This window comes from Lissotriton helveticus, chromosome 7, assembly GCF_964261635.1.
Source record: "Lissotriton helveticus chromosome 7, aLisHel1.1, whole genome shotgun sequence".
In the NCBI taxonomy this organism is placed as follows: Eukaryota; Metazoa; Chordata; class Amphibia; order Caudata; family Salamandridae; genus Lissotriton; species Lissotriton helveticus.
The window spans coordinates 1659327390-1659350507 of NC_136068.1; the positions used below are offsets into that span (position 1 = coordinate 1659327390).

The following is a 23118-nucleotide window of genomic DNA, read 5'->3' on the forward strand; positions in this document are numbered from 1 at the left end:
TATTATGAACTAGTTTTTATTGAAGTTTTCAAGAAATTATACAAAGAAAGAAAATTACTTTATCACTCTGTGACTTACTCAAACCACTTTTGGGGAAATAATGTTGAATAGACCATCTGGCCACACATAGCATCCATTGCACAGTTTATGAACAACAATACAGGCTCGCATAACAAACATATGTTAGGCCTCCGGATCCGTGTGGCTGGTCAGGCAACCCAGCAATCATATCATCGTCTGATACATTTCAATCTTTGACTTCTGGATGGGCTAATAGATCGGAATGGAGCGGCTGCCAAATATTTTTTTGGCGGGAGGCCGGTAGGAGTAGGGATGCATACACATCATTGGTTGTATCACAGTTCAACACATCTCTGAGCCATGACCCAGCCTGCGGTTCCACCGTTCCACCCCAGGACAGGGACACTTGTCTTTTAGCCAGCACTAGCGCAATCGCGATGAAGCATCTTATCCCCTTGTTCAACAGGAGTACCTACCCCAGCAGTGCCAACAACAGTGTGTGTGGGAGTGTAACCTCAACCATTTGTTCAAGATGCCCAAACAACAAATCCATGCCAAATGAATAAAGTCGGCATGCGTCATTGCACAGCAGCCTGTCTTCGTATGGTCCATCTTTCCAAGCAACACAGGGGTGACAATGATTCTGTGTAGGTATTTTGAAGTTTGTTTATTATTATTATTGAACACTAAGAGCATCTGTTCATAACAGTAGGCCCACATCTTCTCAGTCATGGGCTGTGCTAGATCCCTCTCCGCCACCCATCATTGGTTGGAGTGTCTGCACCGGTCGATACAGTTGAGAAACTAAATGCGCGCCATTGGGCACTGTAATAATTGTTGTTAGTAGGGGAAAATCTGTAGGCTCCTTTGTCTAAAGGGCGCAGCACAGTGACCAAAGCCACTCTCGTTCTATGTACAAGGAAGCGATCCAACATGTTAACGTCCCTGTCTGTTGTCAAGTCTGCCAGTGTGCGCAGCTGACCGTCTCTGAACATGCCACCCAGGTTGCATACTTGACAGCGGGTGGGGCTCTCTGCATCAGTTTTGCTGTCGTGGGCGCTAGCCAGGGTTTATTGAGAATCGGTAAATGTGGGGAATACAATCGCTCAGCCCCCAGATATCTGCGCAAGGGCTCCCACACCATCCTGTGGTTTGTAAGGTATGTATCTCAGCTGGTGTTCTCCTCAGCCCGTTTGGAAGAATGGTGGATAGTGGGTAGGGATGGGCCTGCGTGTGCTCAGGTCCAAAGCATGCGTAAGGATGATATAATTTATTGTGAATTGGATTAAAGACGTGGCAATAAGCACCATTGTGACAGATAAAGTAGTTTCAATGAATGCTCTGTTGCAGTAACTAGGTATTTAACGATCAGGTACAGTACTAAGTACTATCATGCCCACATCCTACAGCCAGTCACCTGTTTGGACCATCCACTGAGCTTGAAACAGACAATACGTGCATATTATCATTAGTAAGGCGGATTTATTGATGTGGGCATTTAGTAGTAAAGAAAGGACTAAAAGCATAGATTTCACAATGATCACCAAATAGGCCTAGTAAAGACTATCACTACCAATGGGTTTCAAATATGTACTTGGAAAGTACAAGGATCTGTAGCGTTGTTTCAGACTGCCAGGCTGGTCTACCCATACCCCCCGCCCTGCAACCCACCACATTGAGACGGCTTTTAATTTAAGCACAGATACTTAAATTAAAAGCCATCTCAATGTGGTGGGTTGTGGGGCGGGGGGGATTAAAAGCATAGATTTCACAATGATCACCAAATAGGCGTAAGGATGATACCAGAAGTAGGCATAATGGGCCTGCGCAACTAAATAATACAGGTAGTAGTCAGGTACCCCGAACCCCCCCTTTCAAAGGATTGAGTAAGAGTTTTCCAACCCACCCACGCCTGCCCCCCCGCCCAGCCCAGTCGGGTCAGCATCCCACCAAGTGTTTTAAAAAAGGAGACTGTAAGTGGGATAGGTATATTTAAAAACACATATAGAAACCTGGGCAGCATGACCATTTTAATGATCGTAATGTGCCCTGCTATCGACAATGGCAGCGTGCTCCAGTAATCTATTTGTCCAGATATCTGGACAAATAGATCGCTGGATCACGCTGCCCTTGTAGATAGCAAAGTGCATCGCGATCGTTAAAATGGTTGTGCCAAAGTGCTTCCAGGCCTCTCCCCCTCCCTGTATACCTGGGCGCGAATGTACTTCTCCAGGTAAGCTGTCTCCCTCTGCGCCAGCTCTTGGAATACCCCCAATAGTTTAGCGTGGTGGTGCAGTGGGGAAGGGTCCACACCAGACAGCATACGGGCGTCCAAATCTCGCAATTCCCGCTCAGTAGCTTTGAGGACGCGACTAATCGTACAGAGTACCCCTGCCTGTTAAGCAATGTAGATGCCCCTGATATATACTTTAAATGCCTCCCATAGGCTGGCATAGTGAGGCACTGAGCCAGTGTTCATCTGAAAATACTCGACCATCGCATACTGTATTTCACTCCTGAAAACAGCATCCAGAAGCGCCTCAGCAGGAAAGCGGCAACACGTTGAGGGGCGCACAGCAGCGGTCAGGGTCCGAACCAACAGCACCGGTGAGTGGTGCACAGCAGCGGGCAGGGTCAGAACCAACAGCACTGGTGAGTGTTCTGATTGCGTGCTTGGCAGGTGATCCACCTCCTGTATGTTGAGGAGCAAATCAGGGGTAACATAGCATCGGTCTATTGGGGACCAACTACTGTGCAGTGCCAAGTAAAAGGAATATCCCTGCAGCCGTGAATCAGTGACACCAGACATCCTCCAGAAGGTGTGCATGTATTAGTGTCCGAAGCTCTCTAGCTGAGCATGGTTTTGTGGTGTGTCCCACGCCTGTGGTATCCGACCTGGGTTGCAGTATAAGGTTGCAGTCCCCCCCTCCCAAATATTATAGTTGATTGGAATGCCCGTAATGTGAGGTGAGATGTCAGTGAAAAACCCTCAGGCGTCTACATTGGGGGCATATACATTATTAAATATCAAGCAATGTGCACCAATAGCTCCTGCCACCATTAAATAGTGACCCTCTGGGTCCCCAATCACAGTATGTGCCATGAAAGGAAGGGATTTGCAGATTAATATACCGACTCCCAGGGAGTAAGTACTACACCCAGCAAAGAAACTGTTGTCCCCCAGCTAGAATCAAACCTGTTGTCTGATTTTGAGGCGTAGTGTGTCTCCTGTAGCATTGCCACCTGTATCTTTTGCCTAGTTAGATATGCAAGCAGCTGCTCTCCCTTGCTTGGAATCGACAGTCCTCTAACGTTCCAGGACATACAGCGCATTCACCCAACCCCGCTCCCACTACAACAGGCGAGACATTATGCGGTATACTGAAGTATTACAGTCATGCTTGGGTAGCCGTTCGAAATATGTTCCCATATCCTGAAACCAAAAAAAAAGATCAATAATATTCAACAGGAACTCCCACCCCCCCACCCATATCCATTCATTCTATATCAGGTGAATCCCAGCACGTTGTAACTAGGTAGAAGAGAGAAAATGAAAAAAAAAATAACCCCACACTAATGTAGGTAATAGGAGTTCTCCTAGGGGGACGGCAAGCTTACCACGATCTGTGATGATATTTGTTACATCATTAGTTCATAGCTGCATAAGTAAAAGAACAATATTGTAAGCGTGTCCTTAGTGGTACAGAGGAAAAGGGTATTTCAGTTGATTATCCGATATCTTAGATGCTGCAGAGTTTGCGCCAAAGTCAACTTGTCTCTGAGGAGCACAAGAGTGCAGCGCCCGTAACTCCAAGTCCTAAGCCCATGCCTGCCTTACTTTCTAGGAGAGTCAGCCCTGTTTGATTTATAGCGCTTCCAGCCGTTGGCTGCCTCCGTAGGCAAGTAAAAAAATAACAGTTTTACCACCGAGATGTACACGCATGTGCGCCAGGTACAGCATGGCATATCGGACATTCTCATTCTACAAAGTGTGTATGATGTCTAGATAGTTACGCCAGGCCTCCTGCATCATTGGCCTAAAATCTGGGTACAACTACATGTTCATTCCTTGGTAATTGCTGATTTTCCATCTCCCGGGCCTTTCTCAATGCAACATCCCTGTCATGGTAGTTCAGTAATCGCACAATAACAAACCGAGGGGGTGCACCAGGAGCAGACCTTGTTGCAAGGGACTGGTGAGCACGCTCCACCGCAAATGTAGTTGAGAACCTGTCTTTGCTCTGATAACATCTGTTCCACATAGGCCTCCATAAGGCTGGTGATGTCTGATTCAGTGATTCCTGCTATACGTAGGTTATTACGGCGTGAACGCGCTTCAAGGTCCTCCGCTTTTGCTCCTGTTGTTTTCAGCATGCGATTGACACAATCTAGGAGCTTAGACATTGCGGCCTGTGCGTCATCGGCATTGGAGATGTGCTGCTCAGCAGCCTATATGCTGGCTTCATGCTGCTCCAGGCGACCATGCATGCCGACCATTTGTGCACCCAGTTCGTCAAAGCGCACATCTATGGCCTTAAATCATGCACTTAACTCCGCCATGATAGCGGTGGCTCCCTCTGTCACTACGCCACCAGTACCTGGAAGATCGACGTGGCCAGGGGGGGTCATCATGCGGCACCTGGTCTCCACCCTCCTTCCTTGGGGTCATGGAGGCCTCGAAAGTGAGCTGCTGCTGCATAGGGTCTCCACGCCCCATGACTGCCAATTGAATGCCGCAATGAAACAGGGACTCCAATTCTCCCAGTCAATAGCTCAGTCCAGGGGTAGACTGCCACAGTCACGCTATCACATGGTTTGTGATTCCAACCGTAGGCAGAACAGGGGACCCCAGTGGTACCACCCCAAACTGCAGCACCTGTTAGAATTTTCCACTGCGCATCGCTCCCAGCTCAGTTATTTTATGGGGTGGGGGCATCCATATGCCATATGCCAATTGTACCCTAAGAGGCCACCGCAGCTGCTCCCCTCTCCTGAACATTAAAAGCAGGGGAAAATGAAATAGAAAAAGACCTGTACCCCTGCGCTGGACTCGCTGCTGCCCGCCGGGTCTGGATTGAGTAGGTGCTGGCATTTTGTGGCCATGTCCGCAAAGGCAGCAGATCCCTGGGCTCAAGTTTTTCTCTGCGGCCACACTCGTCGACCGAAGTCCTGTCCTCAGGCTCACCCATGACCCCCGACGTCGTGGAGCCTCTGAGGGCTGTGTCAGGCCGTGTCCGCAGGGCAGCCGCTGCGGCAGCTATGGAGCACCCCAGCACTCCCATAACTCTATCCACTTGCCCCCAGGTCTCAGTCCTCCAGCGCCATCCCTAGAGACTCGATTCTTCATACTGACGCAGTCCTGTGTAGTGTTAGCGGCGCAGCGCTCTGGAGCTTCTTTGTCAATGCACCATCTTGGTGCTGGAGCAGGCCACGCCCCCCCTCCCCGACACCATTATCTCTTGGTCTGTAATGTTGCTGCTGGACCCCAGACTGGTGTGGAAACAGCCTTTACTATGAAGTTTTCAAAGTAGACTGTTGCCACGCAAGTCTTTTAACGCAAGACTTTACCACTCATTTTAGCAGTAGGTAGCAGTGTTGCACCTCATAAACATGAAAGACCTCTTTTGTGGTAGACCTCCATATGGAAATCTCCTCCCAGAAAATGAGACATGAGTCAGCCAGAAAGAAGTTCAGAAAAGCTCTCAGTGTGTTCTACATGCTCTCCTCTTCCTGTTTATGTTTGGAAGCTAAACATAGGGAATCCTTACTGCCACCACTAAACTGCTGAATTGCTCTTCCCCCCTCAGAGCTATAAAACAACATCAGAGTGCTGCAACATACAAATATAAATAGATGCAGGGAAAAATACCTATAATTAGACTCTCTAATGAATTCTGAAACAGCATCTTAATCAGTATAATGAACATCTTTCCAAGAATGAGCCTAGAGAGCATTCTAGTCCCATCCCCAATCCAAACTTGCCAAGTATCCATTTGGCATCCGTTGAAGAGCGACTCTGGCAGTTGCCTTGTCCTTTCTTAGAAAAAACAGGTGTTCCCAGAAAGCAATAGCTTTAAACTACAATTACACTTTTTTAGGGATGCAGTTATAGATGTGGGAGATTGAATTATAACATGGACACTTTTAAGATTTGCAGCACAGAATGTGTTGTAGATACAGTTATAGATGTTGGTTATTTGTTTGTATATGCCAATTGACCTTCTGTGGCCGCCTTCTGGACACTATAGAGTACAGAGTATATAGTAATGTTAAGAATTCATAATTGTCAACAGTGTTGAAGGACAGCAAAGAAATTTACCATACCCAGTGTGAAGGGAAGGTGTCAGTGCAAACAGACTACAAGCGTGACTGCAAATATTAAAGGATGTACAAGCATGGTAATGATATGTGTTGTTAAATATGCAATGTAAAGTCTTGCGTGGTAAAACCACTTTTGGCGAGCTGAGCTCGTCATGAGCATGCGGGCGCTGTGCGCACCCCCTTCCCCCCCAGCACAGCAGGGGAATGGAGCCAGCAGGGAAGGGGTTAAACAAAGTTCATCTGCCAACTAACCCTGTCATGACCCAGGAACTGGCTGTAGGTACAAGATAGCTAGGGAAAGAAAATGGCAACTTTTTAAAATTGGCATTTTCAAAATTGTAACTTTGCCATTAAAGAGTGTTTTAAATTGCAAATGTATTCCAGATAGGCAACCTAGTATTATCCTATGGAAGAGGCAGACTTCACAGTAGTGAAAAAAGAATTTAGAGGTTTTTCACTACCAGGACGCCTAAAAATTAGAAGTACACATTCAACATTTTATTTACAAAGCACCCTGGCACAGCCTTATGACTGATTTACATATGGCTGTGTCTGAACTGGGGTGGCGAAGTGAGTGAGTGTCTGAAACTTTTCAGTGTTCCGTCCATCATCTCCTTGTGTTTGATTTGAAACTACTTGCCAGGGCTTAAACTCACTTTTTATTGCATCTAAGTCACTCATAAGGTAGGCCCTAAGTAACCCTAAGGGCAGCGTGCCATATAAGTAAAAAGTAAGTCTTGTACTCTTATGTTTTGCATGTCCTGGTATTGACAAACACCCTATTTCATTTTTCACTACTGTGAGGCAAACACCCCTCTTAGGCCAGCATTGGGGATGCCTTAATACACTTTAAAGCTCTAATTCATGATCAGAGAGGAGCAGCTTTTTCATGTTTCATATCTTTGGCATAGTAATGATAAATCCTCCAATACACGTCAATGTTAGGTGGCAACTACACTTTATGTATTCCGTCTAGACAGCCACAAACACACGAAGATTAGGCTCATCTGCATTAGGAGCACTCATCTGCATTTTGATGGGTCTTCCTGGGCAGGGAGGAATGGGAGGGGCTGACACTTTCCCTTAAATAGGTAGTGCCCTGTTCACACAAAAAACACTGCTTTACCCCCCACAGATAGCCTGGCAGACAGGACTGGGTTGAAAGGGATCCTTCTGGAATTCAAACAGCTGCTTTGAACTCTCAAAGGCACTTTTGGGTACACATACTGGGTCTCTGACCTCCTAAAATCATACACTTTTGGATCTTGAACTTAACCTCTGTCAGAAGGACTGGTGTGCTGCTTAAAGGAGTCAACTAGTCTGCTTTTCTGGAAAAACTACTCTTCTGCTTCCTGCCCATCTGCTCCCTGACTCTGCTGAAGCGGAGCTGGACTCTGCCTTCCCTTAAAGTGATCTCCTAGGTCTTGCTGGCTTGCCTCCTGTTTTCTGAAGTCTCAGGGACACAAAATACTTCCTTCAGTTATGCTGGCTCTGCTGGACTCTGCCTTCCATGAGTCATATCTTTGCCTGAGGTGCCCTCTCCAAGATCTGGGCCTCAGAAGTGGGTTCTGTAGCTGTTGGGCTCCAAAACTGCCAAATCGGCAACACCGCGCCAGTCGGAACAGACACATTTCTCTTTGACACAAAGGCTGTACAACAGCAGTGGTTCTACAGCCTGTGCAGCCCAATGACCATGCTCTGCATGGCTCAACAACAATGCATTGCCTCCACTTCAATGAAGCTCAACAATGACACAGTGATCTGACTCTGTGGAAAAGATCAACGCATCACACCCTCAGCGGCGACGTTTTGCTCCATGCAAGGTACTTTCTCAGTGAGCCCTGTGTGGGTCCTGTAGCCTGCCTGCCCTCCATCACAGTCGGCCTTAACTTTGGATTTGCACCGGTCCCTCACAACCTCAAATAACCTTTTGATGGTTAGTGACTTCTAAGCATTGTTTTTTCATTTAATCTTTCAAAATTCATAGGTCAACTTCCACCGATTGGATTTTTGTCATTTTGGTATTGTTGAACAAAGTTATACATTCACTATTTTGGAGGTGTATTTATTGTGTTACTGTGCGTGTCTTGCACATACACTTTACATAGGTTATCTTTTAGTGTGTATCTAGCTTACCCTGACTAGAGAGGTGGTTTCGTCCTGGCCTGGGTTCAAACCTCAGCCAACTAGGAATCATAGTGCACATTTTTGAATGAAGGGAAGTTTATGAACATGATAAAAACAGCTGTGAAGAGTGTGGACTATGACATGGCTCATTGTTAACAGAAATTGACCTTTATGCTGTGTCTACAGAAATTGTTCTGAATTTGGTTTCAACGTGATTACAATAACTGTACTAGTACGTGAAGCTAAGACATACTGAACAAAATTGCCAAAACTCTGAATTCTTTTTTAATGTTCAGGAGAAGGGAGGTAGTTTAAGTAAAACAGCCAGATGCAGAATCGGATTACAGGCTTTTGTGTTTGTTGTTCCCAATTTCAATTATGTTGCTTATATTTAACGTATATTGTTTACCAAATATGGAATGATATGTTTAGTGGGTTCTTCAGGAAAAAAGGCTTCACGAATGTTAATGCAGTAATATCACGACCTACCGTTGTCAGGAGGAACTGACAGTGGCATGCAGGACACAAATGACATGCTGCTCGCATCTCCTAGCACAGGTTGGTTTGCAGGACTGTGCTCCAAAAATACTGTAAGTCAATCAAACAAATGATTCCACATCACTAAAGGCCAAAGCACCATGTCCAAGGTCAACATGCTGTTTAGTGGGACTGCCATGGATAGTGTTCCCTTCGCCCTATGTTCAGGGGACCTGGCGTGTTGAGCCCATGGTTGAGCCACATCTTGGTAGTGTTGTTGGCTTCAACACTTGGACTAGACACATGCAGCAGCTTTGCAGAAGGTGAGGTGAAAGACAAAACCCTTTACCTTGCCATGCTCACCTCTTTGATTTAGATATTAATGTAAAGAAGCACGATGCAATTATTCATTATGACTGACATTCAATTACCCGGACAGTCCTGGGGGCTGGAAATGAAACTCTTATCAAATCAATGAGCAGAGCCGCGAAGCCAAAACTATGTTTTCTCGTCATCTAGTTGAGCTTATGCCATGTCTAAATGTCTACCCAATCGTTCACCCCAAGCAGGTTTATAGTAACAAATACCAACGGTTGTGAGTTGTTTTTCGTGTCACTTCCATCAGAACTTCCTCTGTAAGGTGAACAGGCCCTAATAGAAATACTTTAAGTTAAAAATACAAATAGAGAGGTAGCCTATTTGTGGAATTATTTGTAAAAGTTTAAACTTTGCCAATAATGCCACAAATTGACTGCCAAAATTTGCTAGTTATTAATGCTATAATTGCACTTCACCGTTAAATGCACTATCACCGCCAGCTCAAAATGCAGAACTTGTAAGGCAGGAAAATATCACATGATAATGCCCTGAAGAAAATATATTTGTGGTCTATTGTACAGAAGACGTGCGAAATGTGAGAGACATCAGTTCATGTACCTTCGTCCTTTTTCTTCAACAGCCGAAGGTTCCTGAAGAGCAGGTTGTTTATGTCACAATCAACCATTCCAAAGAACGAAGATCACAAAAAAGAAAGGTTCCAAGTGATGATTTTGTCACATACGCTGCTGTGAGAAGGTACGTTTCTTGGCAGAGTTAAGACCCAGTGAGTGAGGAACAGATTTAATCTTAGGAGTAAAAATGACAATGGACACTCTTCAACAATACATTGTGTACTCACGAGAAATCTAAGATAGTGGTACTGATGAGTTGATCTACAAAGCATGCGATTTCCAATATAGAGCAACCACTTGAAATCATAAATATATTTGGTACCCTGGATTCTTTACAACACCTTTAAATCAAATTATGTAAAATATATCAGACCTGATTCACAAAGGTAATTTACACATTTGAGTAAGTTTACTACTTTTCAGTATTCACAAACTGCACTTTTGAAGTAACAAACTTTTGTAGTAACTAATACGAAGTCCAGCACTGGTACTGCAACACTCTCCTGTATAAAATAATGGTTTTAGGGACTTACTACAAAAGTGCAAGTTTACTACAAAGTTGTAAGTTAATACAAAAGTACAGTTTCTGCATACTACAGAGTAGTAAACTTACTCAAAAGAGTAAGCTACAGGAAAACTGCAGTTTGCAAGTAGCACTTTGAAGTAAGTTTTGTAGTAGTACTACTGTAGTACTATAACACTTCAAAACTTACTACAGAGTGCAGGTTGGAAGACAGGCCCATCATATTTAGGGACAAAACTCTAAAAGACCATTTTGGGAAGGAGCAGAAAATATAAATATATAAATGAATTGCAAATATTTGGACAGACAATTGTGCATGCAAAAGACGATATGTGTATGTTTATTTGCTTGTAAAGCGCTCGAATGCCGAAGCGTCTTGGTGCTGGAGTGTGAGGGTAGAAAATGAAATGATGAGAGAAGCCCATGTAAATGACAATATCCATTGTCCACTTGTTTTGGTGGGGCATAGCATTATCCATGAAAACGACATGCTGGATTTGTTTCAATAGTTACCGAGCTTTAGAGTCAAATCAGTCAATGGATTGTTTCTGTAGATCTTAAGATAAAATTCAGTAAGAGGAGCATTGTTTTGATCCACTATTGAATCAAACTATAGGTGGTCATGACGTTCCAGTACTTACTATTGCATACACAATTGAATAACATGTTAACCGACAGTAGTTGCCTTAAACATACAGCACACAGTGATCTCCTATACTGTAGTATCACTTCCTCATCACTTATATTATTCTTATGACTGCGAGAATGAGCTTCTCCCCCCACCGAATCTATATAAGGTCAACAACCTCACAAATCACTACAACTCGACTATGACTAACCTTTTGGACGATCTGGCTCCACTTAAGTTTATGAGGTCCCAAATCAAAGACAAAAATCCTTGGTCCAGCGGACCCCTCAATGACGAAAGGAGAGCTCTCCGTCTGAAAGAAAGGAACTGGAGACAGCACCCCTCAGCCTCCTACCTTAAACTCCACCATCAGGCCAGAAATAAATACAACAAGAATATCCTTTTGTCCAAAAAAGAGTTCTTTCATTCAAAGCTGTAAAATTTCAAGAACAGACCACGCAAACTTTTCGAAATAGTCAAACTTTAACCAAACAAACTAGCAACTAGCAAAAGAAACCACTAAATCCCCAATCACCTGCGATGAGTTCTCCTCCTTCTTCGCAACCAAAATCAACTCACTGGGTAACGAACTCAAGGTCTCCTCGAACTACCATCCTTCTCTGTCTCGTACCCTTCTATTCTCTCTTCCCCACCAATCAACACCCATAAACAAGGCTCACTGGTCCAACTCCGAACTTTATGATGACCATTCCATCTCAAAAATTCTATCCTCCTTAAAACCGAATATCCCCACTTTAATGACCCCCTCCCCGCCAACTACTTGGCAGCAACCACCTCACTCATCGCTCCCATCTGGACTACCATGATCAATGCTTCCGTTCTCCAAGGGACCATACCGACTCACTGAAAACCGGGCAAGTCATCCCCACCCTAGAAAAACCCACTTTGAATCCGGAAATTCCAGGTAACTTCAGACCCATCTTGAATATCCCTCTTCTCACGAAAGTACTGGAGAAATGTGTGCAGCTACAACTAAGCCAACACATCACCGATTTCAATCTACTCGACGAATTCCAATCTGGGCTCAGGCCTGGGCACAGCACTGAAACTACTATTCTTCACATCGTTGATGATGCTCTCCTAGCCCTTGACCAAGGTAAAACATGTCTGCTGATCCTTCTGGCTCTCTCCTTGGCATTCGACACGGTCAACCACGAGAAACTACTTGAACGCCCCGAACAAAGGATGGGCTTAGGAGGTACCGTCATCAAATGGTTTGGTTCCTTCCTCAATAACCGCACACATAGATTCCTTGTCAGCAGCAACCTTTATGCTCCCTTCCTGATCTCCATTGGTGTCTCGCAAGGCTCCACTCTGTCCCCTACCCTCTTCAATCTCTACCTTAAACCTTTAGCTGAAATTCTCCACTCGGCCAACATCTCCTTACACATGTATGCAGATGATACCCATATCTACATTAAAATCTCCTCTCTTAAGGAGAACACCCATCTAAATGATGCCCTGAAACTGACAGTCCATTGGCTTGCCAACAACCAGCTCAAACTGAATGCCCAAAAAACAGAGTTTCCTCTGATATCCCCCCAAATAAATCTGCTGACATCCTTGGATCGACTAACTCCATCACAGCACTAAACTGCACCCCTACCATTGTGGATTCCGCCAAATCCCTTGGTATTATTTTGGATGGCAACCTGAATATGATTGAACACATCAACGTGATGGCCAAACCTGCCAGATTCCATCTGAGCTACTTGAGAAAACTAAAACCCTTCCTTGGAACTGCCGACCTAAAAAATGCTGTGCAGGCGTTAGTTATCTCCAGAATCGAATATGGCAGCTCCACACTATATCGCCTGCCTAAGACTTCGACTGCCCCCCTAAAAGCTTGCCTCAACGCAGAAGCTAGACTCTTATCCAGTTAAAAATATTTGACATATCGCTCCACACCTGAAGGCTTTGAACTGTGTTCCCCTTGAAGGCAGAATTCATCTCACTCTGGCCTGCAGCACTCACAAAACCTTGTACACGAACTCCCCGGCATATCTCGCCCAGAAACTCGTGTTATCTGGGAGATCCAGAAACTCCAGATCCGCCAGAGTCAGTGTGCTCCAGCCACCCCGCTTCCACAAGGCAAAAACATACAATCGAGCATTCTCCGGAGCTGCACCAAGAATCTGGAACTCGCTTCCTTCCTCCATCAGAAGAATACCTTCTCTGGTGATCTTCAAAAAAGAAGCTAAAACCTTCTTAATGAGCAAATTCCTCCCATAACACTCCCGTGGGGCACATTCGTATGACCTACTATTTGTATCAACTCTCACGCCTTCCAATGTTTCCTGTACCAGTTTTTGTACATATCTTTTTCGTCCAATTGTTATCAAATTGCCCGCTGATCTTGGAACTGTATTGACACTTGTATATATCCACGGCTTTGGCCTACTTTTGACATTTCCCCAACCCCATCCCTGTATTTTGCCCATGCCATCCTGTACTTAGATTTAGACCATTTATTATATATATCTCCTCCTTGTGCCCTATTGTACTCAAGTCATCGCTGATTCTGGAACTGGATTGACTCTTGTATATAGCCACAGCTTTTTCCCCAATTGACTTTTCCATACCCCCATCCCTGTACTTTGCCCATGCCTTCATGTATGTAACGTACCTTTCCTTGTGAAGCGCTCCGATACCCTAACGAGTCATGTTCACTCTATATAAAACTTAAATACATTAAAAAAAAATTAAAACATGAGCAGATAATTTTCTCATCTAATACAGTCCAGCAGTTCAGTTTGACACTGCTGTGTAGGATTAGAGGAAGGTATGTAAATTGGACTTCGGTTACATCAAATGAAATAATGCTACAGGGTGATGTCCTGTTTGTGCTTAGTGGATAATGCTGCAATCTTTGTGAGTTTTAATGGGTTCATTAGCAGCCATTGTTCATACTCTTTTTGACTTCCTTTTGTCCTGAGCTAAAAAGATAGGCTGTCTGAACTATAGAAATCAAAAGAAAAGTGGATTCCTATTTGGCACCCTTGAGGTGCTAGAAATGTGGCAAGATTGCTTGTTAAGATTTTTGGAAGCAGATCTTGGGTGCAGATGGCAGAGTACAGCCACCTCTTGTGAAGCTCATTGATATTGTTTGTTGAAGGGCTTCCTTCTGAGTCATGAGTGAGCTCACCTGTAATCCACCTGATGGACACCGAGGAAGGAGAAAAAGGGTCATTGGAGGTGTCAGCATAACACACTGAATTCTCCCCTTGAAAGATAAAAAGTCTTTTGGTGTCAGCCCTTTATCTAACAGCTTCATTCTGCTTCGTGAGGGCAGTGTCAAGTGATGTAAACAGGACCATCAGCTGAGAAGGAGGAAGAGCTTAGGCTAAGTGGCCTCACTTGGAGATGCCTGGAAGAACCAGGGTTTAAGAAGGAATATCATTACCAGCATCCAAGGTGAACGAAGGAACACAGTGCTAATAGGCCAATGTATATAAGTACTAACATGCAGCCACGTAAACAGTCCTGTTAACCAAACAGATCTGTTTGCAGTGCACCCCACCTACCCTCATCAGTGGAGCCCCAACTCTGTGACCTGCACAATTGACTTGAATGCCTCTGGCTAATGGTAATCTTTTGGTGATCGAAGTAAGTAGAAAATGCCTGCCGCCCTCCCTGTGATAACATCTATATTCACCCAGTGGTCACAATAGCATGGTGTATGGGCATTTGTATCCTCAATGGAGCCATGCAGCCAAATTGCCTGTGCTCTGTATCCTATGCTGGAAACTCGAATAACAGCATCTAGCCCATCACCACTGGTGCAAGTGCAGTATCCATGGAATATGACATTAAACACAAACCATGAAATTACGTCTTGCTCACCAACGTGGTCATTGAGACGTTGTGCCCTGACACTTGCATTACCTCAAGGACTGTGAACACATAGTATGCAGTATAATTGTATTTAACACAAAGGCAGTGAGAGGGGCCCCTTAACCACCAAAGTAGTAGGGCACCGAGTAGACATTAGTCAAAAAAGGGATCCCCTTTGGATAGGCTTAATACAACAAAGGAAGAACACTCATCACAACCAATATATCACCAGAACACAACACCACCACCATCAAAGGCCAAGTGAATACAAATAAGGAAAATATTTTATTTAAAATTTACCAAACATATGGTCAGTAAAAATAAATCATCATACAGTGTTAAAAAGAGAGAACATCATACAAACAAATATTATACATAATTAATCTTAGGGAGAATCTGCAAGAAAGATAGTTTCTAATCTTCAAAAAGGCATATACATTAGATCCAAATCATTTGTTCTGCATATAATTGTTATGCAGCAAGCTTGAGCAAACAGTATCAAATGTCACCACAATCTACAGTATGCCTTTACACAGTTTGCGTTGATGCATTTCGGGGGTTATCACTGCTCAAAACAACACCTTCCTCAGGACAAGAAATAATATCTCCCACATGGATTTTTGGATCTATACACATTCACAAAAAAGATATATAAAGAACAGTCAGTTAGCCTTCGAAATGTGATTCAATAAAAACAGTGTTTATATCCTGGTGATACATCCAACAAACTTCCACACAGCACCATATATCTCTGTCATTCAATATACATACATCTACAGTTAACCTCTTGGCCGCGGCGATAATTCCGCTAGCGTGCTGGGGTGGTGGGGGTGAGCGCTGCGCCGCCATGCTCGTGACGGATCCACGCCGTCATGATCACACTCCACCCGTGGTTCATGACGGCGTGGTTCCATCATGCGCAGGGAAGGGGTTAATCAAATGGAATAGTATGGAAGAAGAGGGAGAAATCTTTCTCCATCCAACCTTGCAGAGGTTGCTTATGCATCCCTACTTTATATATTCATTTTATTATAGTGAACCTAAAAACATACACTTTTAGGTGTAACAGAACTCACATAGATAGACATTCCTAAATATCATTTGGTGTATATACCTGTCACGATATCAGAATACACATCCAGTTAAAACTGCAGTGCATATAACTTGCAGGCCCGTGTATGAGGATTGACTATTCTCTCAGTAGGGCATTTCTCTTAGAAAGAATGATCAATCTGTGGAGAATAAGGACCCTTATTACTGAAAAGTCCAGACTAATACTTCCGGTTAAGCAGTAAATTCTCAATGGCAAACGAGATGTACCTTCCATTTTAATTACTCATGGCACTTCAACGAATAATGAAGAGAGGCCACTCTCTGCCACTGCAATAGGAGAAGGCAAGATATCAAACTCAAAATCTACCTGTACCTGTATTTATAGATCACAGGCTCTAAACCCTCCCAAAGTCATTATTACCTTAAGTTTGTGTTGGGCGTGTTTCTTCTGCAATGATCAATACACTTCATAGAACAAAGATAAAACTGAAGAGAGGCCACTCTCTGCCACTACAATAGGAGAAGGCAAGTTATCAAACTCAAAATCTACCTATAGCTATATTTGTAGATCACAGGCTCTAAACACTCCCAAAGTCAATATTACCTTAAGTTTGTGTTGGGCGTGTTTCCACTGCTATAATCGTTATTCAATTTATCTGAATTTTAAAACCACTCTCCGTGCAATGACAAGAGATATCCCTTCTTCAAACAATTCCTGTTAATTCTGGAAGACATAGACACAAAGATTATGAGTTTGTGGTTCCCTAATCATCATCTTAGAATACATATCGCAAGTTCATTTCATTAGCCATTCGCTGTAGAAATCTACAGTTAGTCTTATAAAAAGGACTCTTCATAGTTTCTCACCTTTTTTCTGGTTAAATTGTGTTTATCTTTGATCCCTTTCGCGAGTAAAGAAAGATCCCGTAAAAGCCGGGTACCCATCATGCGCCACAAACAACGCTACAATAATCTCGTAAGACAATCCCAGAGCAATTAAAATAAGTCAAGGCCCTGTACAAGGTCAAAAGTGGCATCATTACAAACATTGCACAAACGAGGCCCATATTACCAAAACAAAGTTAGCGGTCTAAGCTTAGATCTAACAAAGCACCTGCCTAACTTACACCCACTGCCATGCGATTACTCTTACCTTTTGTCACAGCAATACAGCCTCAAACCAGAGAAGAAAACCTTCGCAGCCTTTAGAACTTCTTGGCTCTACAGTGGATGAATGGGATTTAAATGTATCTAATTCTCCCCTGTGACCTACGTCAACCACAAGATTCAGCTGAGCAAGCTTACAAGTATACTCAGAAACACTCGTAACTGTGGCGGCCATCTTGGTCTTCCTATTTATACATGGGTCACATAGGGACCTCCTACTCTAAGATAGAAAACTTACTCCCTACCATTAAATACACAACTATAAATACATGTTCCTGCACCCTGATAACTGGATTCAGTCTCATTACTCCTCAGACAAAAAAAGGGGCGTGAATCATAAATATGAACTCTATCTTGTGACTACAGCGGCCATTTTAGACTTCTAAAATATTCACTCGAGACAGTTCTTTATTGCCACCGGTACATGATCATAACGGCAATCTACAAATTTTCTTTCGCTAGATACTAAAATACCTCCTTGATAATAATTAATTAATCATACAATTACACCCTACTTCTAGTTTTTAAATCCCCTAAACTTCTTCCACCTACTTATAACAGTGGCACAGATAAAGACTGAATTAGATTCCCCAAATTAAACAGTCCCATTCTTCTTTTGAATTGAGGCCATTACGGACCTTATTAAACTGCGAGATAAACCATTGTTCTCTAACTTTACGTTTTAATTCAATATTGCCTCCTAGGGCCCCCATCTGATTTTTTTTTTTAAAATGAACCATTCCATATCTCAATCATTCTGTCCCATTTTTAAAACATGGTCTACCAAAGGGGCGTTGATTTTTTGGTTCTGATCGCTGAGCGGTGTTCTTGGTGTACTGGTTCCCCCCCCCCCCCCCCCCCCCCGTAGCCCTTGGCACACGGACACTCCAGGAAATATACTATGCTTTTACTCCTTCAATTATTCAGAGTCCTGGAGTTCACGTGACAACCATTATGTTGCAAGCTTTTCGACTCGATACATAAAGCACAGACATTGCATGTACCGCATCTAGCGTTTCCAATTGCTGACCTTCTATCTAATGTGCTCTGCTTGCTTCCTTGAACTTCCCTGTAGGTGTGTACCAACTCATTTTTCAAATTACTCTTTCTTAAGGCAAAAAGGCTTTCCATGTGTTGGACCTCTAAATAATACAATGAGAAAAAAAAGACATATAAACTGGTGTAAATGGGAATCTTGAAATGAAAGTATAAGCAAAGAATAAACACATGCAGTGTGTAGAGTATTCACTGCATTCTCAGACAACTTTGTGACCCTGTAAACACAAGTGAAATCATAGCACACTAATTGAGCACTTGTGTTGATAAAATGCTAATATGCAGTATACACACACTCATCTTACCTTTTTAAATATCTGTAGAAGCCCCCTTGGAGGTACAAGAGGTGCATACCCTTAGTGCCAATATCGGCCCATACCCCAAACCGCTCACAACAATTTCTCATAATAACAGACACCACACAGTGTTTTGTTGGAGAAAGTTGTTGCAGCTTTATTTGCATAAACATTATGCCAACATGTTGGGTTATCTTACGGGCGATCCAGGGTCAGGCCGCCCCTCGCGACCTGCCCACCTGATGAGCCATGAACCCCCTGTGGTATTAACCGCGGGGGGGTTGTCAATAATGGGGGGGAGAGCTAACCCCCCTCCCCCCGGCGGACCTCCAGTCCACCCCTTACTCACGCCGCCTCCCCCTATGTGGGGGCTGAGCGTTGCAGGCAACCCCCGGTTGCTCAGGTCCACAACCGCCCGAAGGACTAACGGGGCCCCTCCAGGATCCCACCGAGGATCTCCCTGGGGATAATTGGCTCTCGCACCCTTACTGTGCTCCTGTAGAGGGTACCCTTCTGTACCTTCCAGCGTTGGATCACTCTGTAACTCCGCCTGCAACACAAAGCAAAATGGTATTAGGTAACTCACCCCCCAGCCCCCCTGCTGCCCGACAGCCGGGTTAGCGGTAGGGAGGGAAAACAGCGTCCGGGCATCATAGCTCGTCCGGGGTAAGGGGGGAGGGGGACCATCCACGAGGCTGATCGGGGTCTAAGAGGGTGCCAGGCCCGCAACCCCAGGCTATATGCCTACGCCCCCTCCCCCGCCGGAAGGGACATTACTGGGGACCCCCAGAGTCCCACACACTAGACCGCTCATTGGGGGTCTGTGCCATCCTGTGGCACTAAGGGTGGCCGCCCTCTTAGGTGGCCCCCTGCGGTGGCCCGGGGCAGCCTGGCATAGTAGTCACAAACTCTATTAGAAGTGAAACCATGCCCACATTGGTTAAGATCTACAGACAGAGGAATACAAATCAGCTGGGGGAGGGGGAGAGGTGGGCAAAGAGTGAGTGCTGTACTTAATCTAGTCATCAGCATGTTCTCCATATGGACAAGGAGTCAAGGACCACACTGTTTGTATAACCTTCTTTTCGAAGGTGGACACAGATAATGTCACGTGCTGTGTGTTCTGGGGTGACATTTGTGGCTGAGTACTGAGAAATGGAGTCCCTTACTCTGTGCATGTTTCAAATGGAATATAAAGGAGCCGAATATACAATCAATGTAGGAAGGTCTGATAGAGTCAGGTCTCTAGGGCCTTTACTCTGCTCTGGCCGCCTGTACCATCATGGCCTCAGTCGGAGGCAGGGAATGGACTTAAAAAAGGGAGACAAGGCTCCGGTACCAGAAAGGCAGGGACAGAAAGAGAAAGAGCTAAGATTAGGTGTAGCATGTGGCTCCCTGGTGCTGAGTGATACAGCTAATGGAGATTTCATCTACCTTCCTCGTGTTATGTCTCATCATTACTACAGACACGGCAACCGGTGATGAGGAGGACACCCCTATGCATCCCACGCACCAGAAAAAACCTGTTCCCACAAGCACCCCATGCTCCGACCAGCTGCATTCCAAACCTGGCGGTTTGTTTGCTGCCTGCACGGAGTGTGTAACACTTTACACCCATTACCTTCAATGAGCCCCTCTCACGCTCCAACATGAGCTGGACCCCAGGGAGAATCACAAATGCTGCTGTGGGCGCTTTGCCTCCTGGCGTACTCAGCTGACAAGCAGAGGATATCAGTCTCCTGACCAGGCCATCTTTGCTGCACATTCTGCATCACTGCCTCAGTGCCCTGGGCCTCGATTCTGCCTTGGGGGCCACCTTGGATTGGGCTTCCAGTCCTGACATGCTGCTCTCCCTACCCAGGGGTGACCATATTCTATGTCCTCCACTGCTTATTAACAGCAGTCAACTTAGATTCGGAGACCCTTCCACTCTTGCCTTGCTTCAACTCTGCACTGCATTTATGGCCTCATTGACTTTGTTCTCTTATCCACAGCCTCTGAGGAATATTTGGATTGTTGTTGTTAATTGACCTACCGCCAAACAGGCTGCCCCATCTGTATTGCTGATTCCATATTTGTTTCTGAACATCAAGTCTCATCCTTCCCTCTCACATAAATTATATCTGTCATTAATACACAGTGCAATCTACTTTACATTAATTATTAAGCAATTAGATGAGTTTCAGATCACATATCTAACATTCATACACATAATCTACTTTTTTCTTCTAATGATTACTGGTACATTTGCACAAGTAAATCCACATCTTAAATCCATATTGCAGCACTGTGCTGCAAAATGGATGAAAACTCAATAATTGGTTAGTACACCCTCCCTCAAAAGCTTTATATGAGATTAGAATTCAACAATCAGTCTAACTTCAGCTTACAGAAAGTAAGGGGCGACCATAGTTTATGGAAGACGGATAGTAAGATTCATCCAGAGGTTTGACACATCCTAGAGACAAAAATGTTAAAGGCGCAAGCAGTTAGGCAAATAGTCACCCACTTTAGATGATTATCCTGGATAGAACGGTGCATGGAAGAGTGTCAGCCCCTCTCATTCAGTGTCTCATTCTCCCTAACACATTTTTAATTTTTAGTGTCTTCGACTCAAACCGTCTCTCGCTATTACACTCACCCATTGCCTCCTTCTCACTTACTCTCTCATTTTTTCTTACACAGGTTTCCAGTCATTGACCCACTCTGATTTTCTTAAACTTACTCATTCTGTTACTCTTTTCTCCGTCCTTCTTGATTTACAAATTTGATTTACCCCCTCTCACCTAGCCTTGCACCTCTTTCAGTGTCCATCACTCACTCAGTTTCTCAATTTCATACCTACCCAATCATTATTGTTCACTCACTCCTCCATTAGTATTCATTATGCATTCATTGCAGTCACAGACTTGTTTTTTATTGCTCTCACTCACTCCCAGGTATGCTTTCTCTCACTTTCTCAGTTGTCCACTGTTTGATGCACTGTACTATTACATTCTCCCTCACACCATTTTTCACATTCACTCACTGGCTCTCCCTCACTCTGACTTTTGCACTCATTCACTTACTCTTTCTCACTCACTCCCTTATTTCACACACTCAACATCTCACTGTCAACTTTACTTTTACTCACTCTGCAACTCACCATCACTCATTCTTTACTTACCCTTTCTCACATTGCCAGTCATACACTCTCTCACACACTCCCTCACACTCTTTCACACACTGGTGCACTGTGTCTTACTTTCACCTGTTACTTGGTTCATCGCTGCAGCGAATTCTTCTGTACATGATAAAGGTTGTAAAAGAAGTCATAAATGCCGCATTCCTCAATCAATGATGACATTCAACATGTGAGTGATGTCATATATTAGGTCATGAGTGGTGCATGATTGATGTGAAAGTTATGGTGTTAGCCCGGGGGCGTGGCTTGGCCGGCTGCGAAATGGCCACACTCTGAGTGAGCTCAACTGCTCCTGGGGCTCAGTTTGATCGCACTCCTGTCTTCCTGCTACGCTGTTGTGCTGTGATCCACCGCTGCGTGTATCCCGAGGCCCACAGCTGGCGCGGCTGTCCCAACCATCCCAGAGCTGACTGCGGGCTTCCTCCAGGCTACAGGATCTGACTCCTGCCTTCAACCGCCGTCACTCCTGCACTTCAGCCGATAAGCGCCGTTGCTGTGTGGGTGCACTGCTGCGCTACTGTGGGCTCGCTGGCCTTATTAACCGCCTGCCGCCCCCCCCACCCCCCGCCTGGACCGGACCGGCTGAAACCTGCACTTGTGAGCTGCTTCACCCTTGCTCTGCTCCTGTCCTTTGACTTGCGGTTGGCTCTGGCCCTCCGCCCACTGCTGGGCCCTGCTCTCGAGGACGTCCAGGGGGCGTGCCCATGGCCCATCACTCCTCTGGCTTGAGACCTGCCTCCTCCCGGGCCCCCCCCCCAGTGCTGCATTGCGGAGGCCTTCCTCCCACACCAATTGCGTCTTTGCTTACTCTGGCCCTGCAATATCCTGACGGCGTCAGTGGCTGGAACGACATCGCTACACCTTCAGACTCCCAGGCGGCCTGCAAATCACTCTGCCACCATGCGGTCCGGCCCCATGTCATTGCTCAGTCTTCACTGTTACCCCCAGTGCTGGTGGGCCCATTCCTCACCTGTTTCGACCCCCCCGGAGTTGGGTTTGTTGCCGGGGGCCTATGCAATGCGCCACCACCGGCCTAGCTGCTCACTGCCTTTGCTAATTGTTTCCATTGCCTGCTGGTCCTGCTCCTCTGCTCTTTCCAGAGCTGCTCCACCTCTATCGAGCGCAACATTCACCTGCTATCTCAGCTGCCTTCGTATTTCTGCTAGACTGTTCCTCCAGACATGGGGAGGACCGACCCCAAGGAGCCTAAAATCGCTTTTGATCAACGTCATTAAGGCACGGGTGCCGGTGGAGGGGACCCTCCGGCTCCTTCTGACATGGCTTCAACTCGTGAGGACAACTTAAAAGCCATTATGCTGGACGTCAAGTCCACTGTCACCAACATTGCGTGTCAGTTGGATCAGCTGTCGGCTCGCCTGGACACAGTGAAGGGCGAGTCGATTCACACGATGCCCACCTCCTCCATGTAGAGACCAGGGTATCAGATGTGGAGGATGCCG

At 45.1% G+C, this 23118-nt stretch overlaps 1 protein-coding gene across 7 annotated transcripts in view; it reads left to right on the forward strand.

The window, feature by feature from the left end:
• LOC144770644 (B-cell receptor CD22-like) overlaps positions 1-23118 on the forward strand; it is a 681379-nt gene that overhangs the window by 621676 nt on the left and 36585 nt on the right. For all 7 annotated transcript variants that reach the window (XM_078655344.1, XM_078655346.1, XM_078655342.1 and 4 more), the window contains one exon: positions 9905-10020. In XM_078655344.1, coding sequence (XP_078511470.1) covers positions 9905-10020 — 116 coding nt within the window. The remainder of the gene's footprint in view (positions 1-9904; positions 10021-23118) is intronic.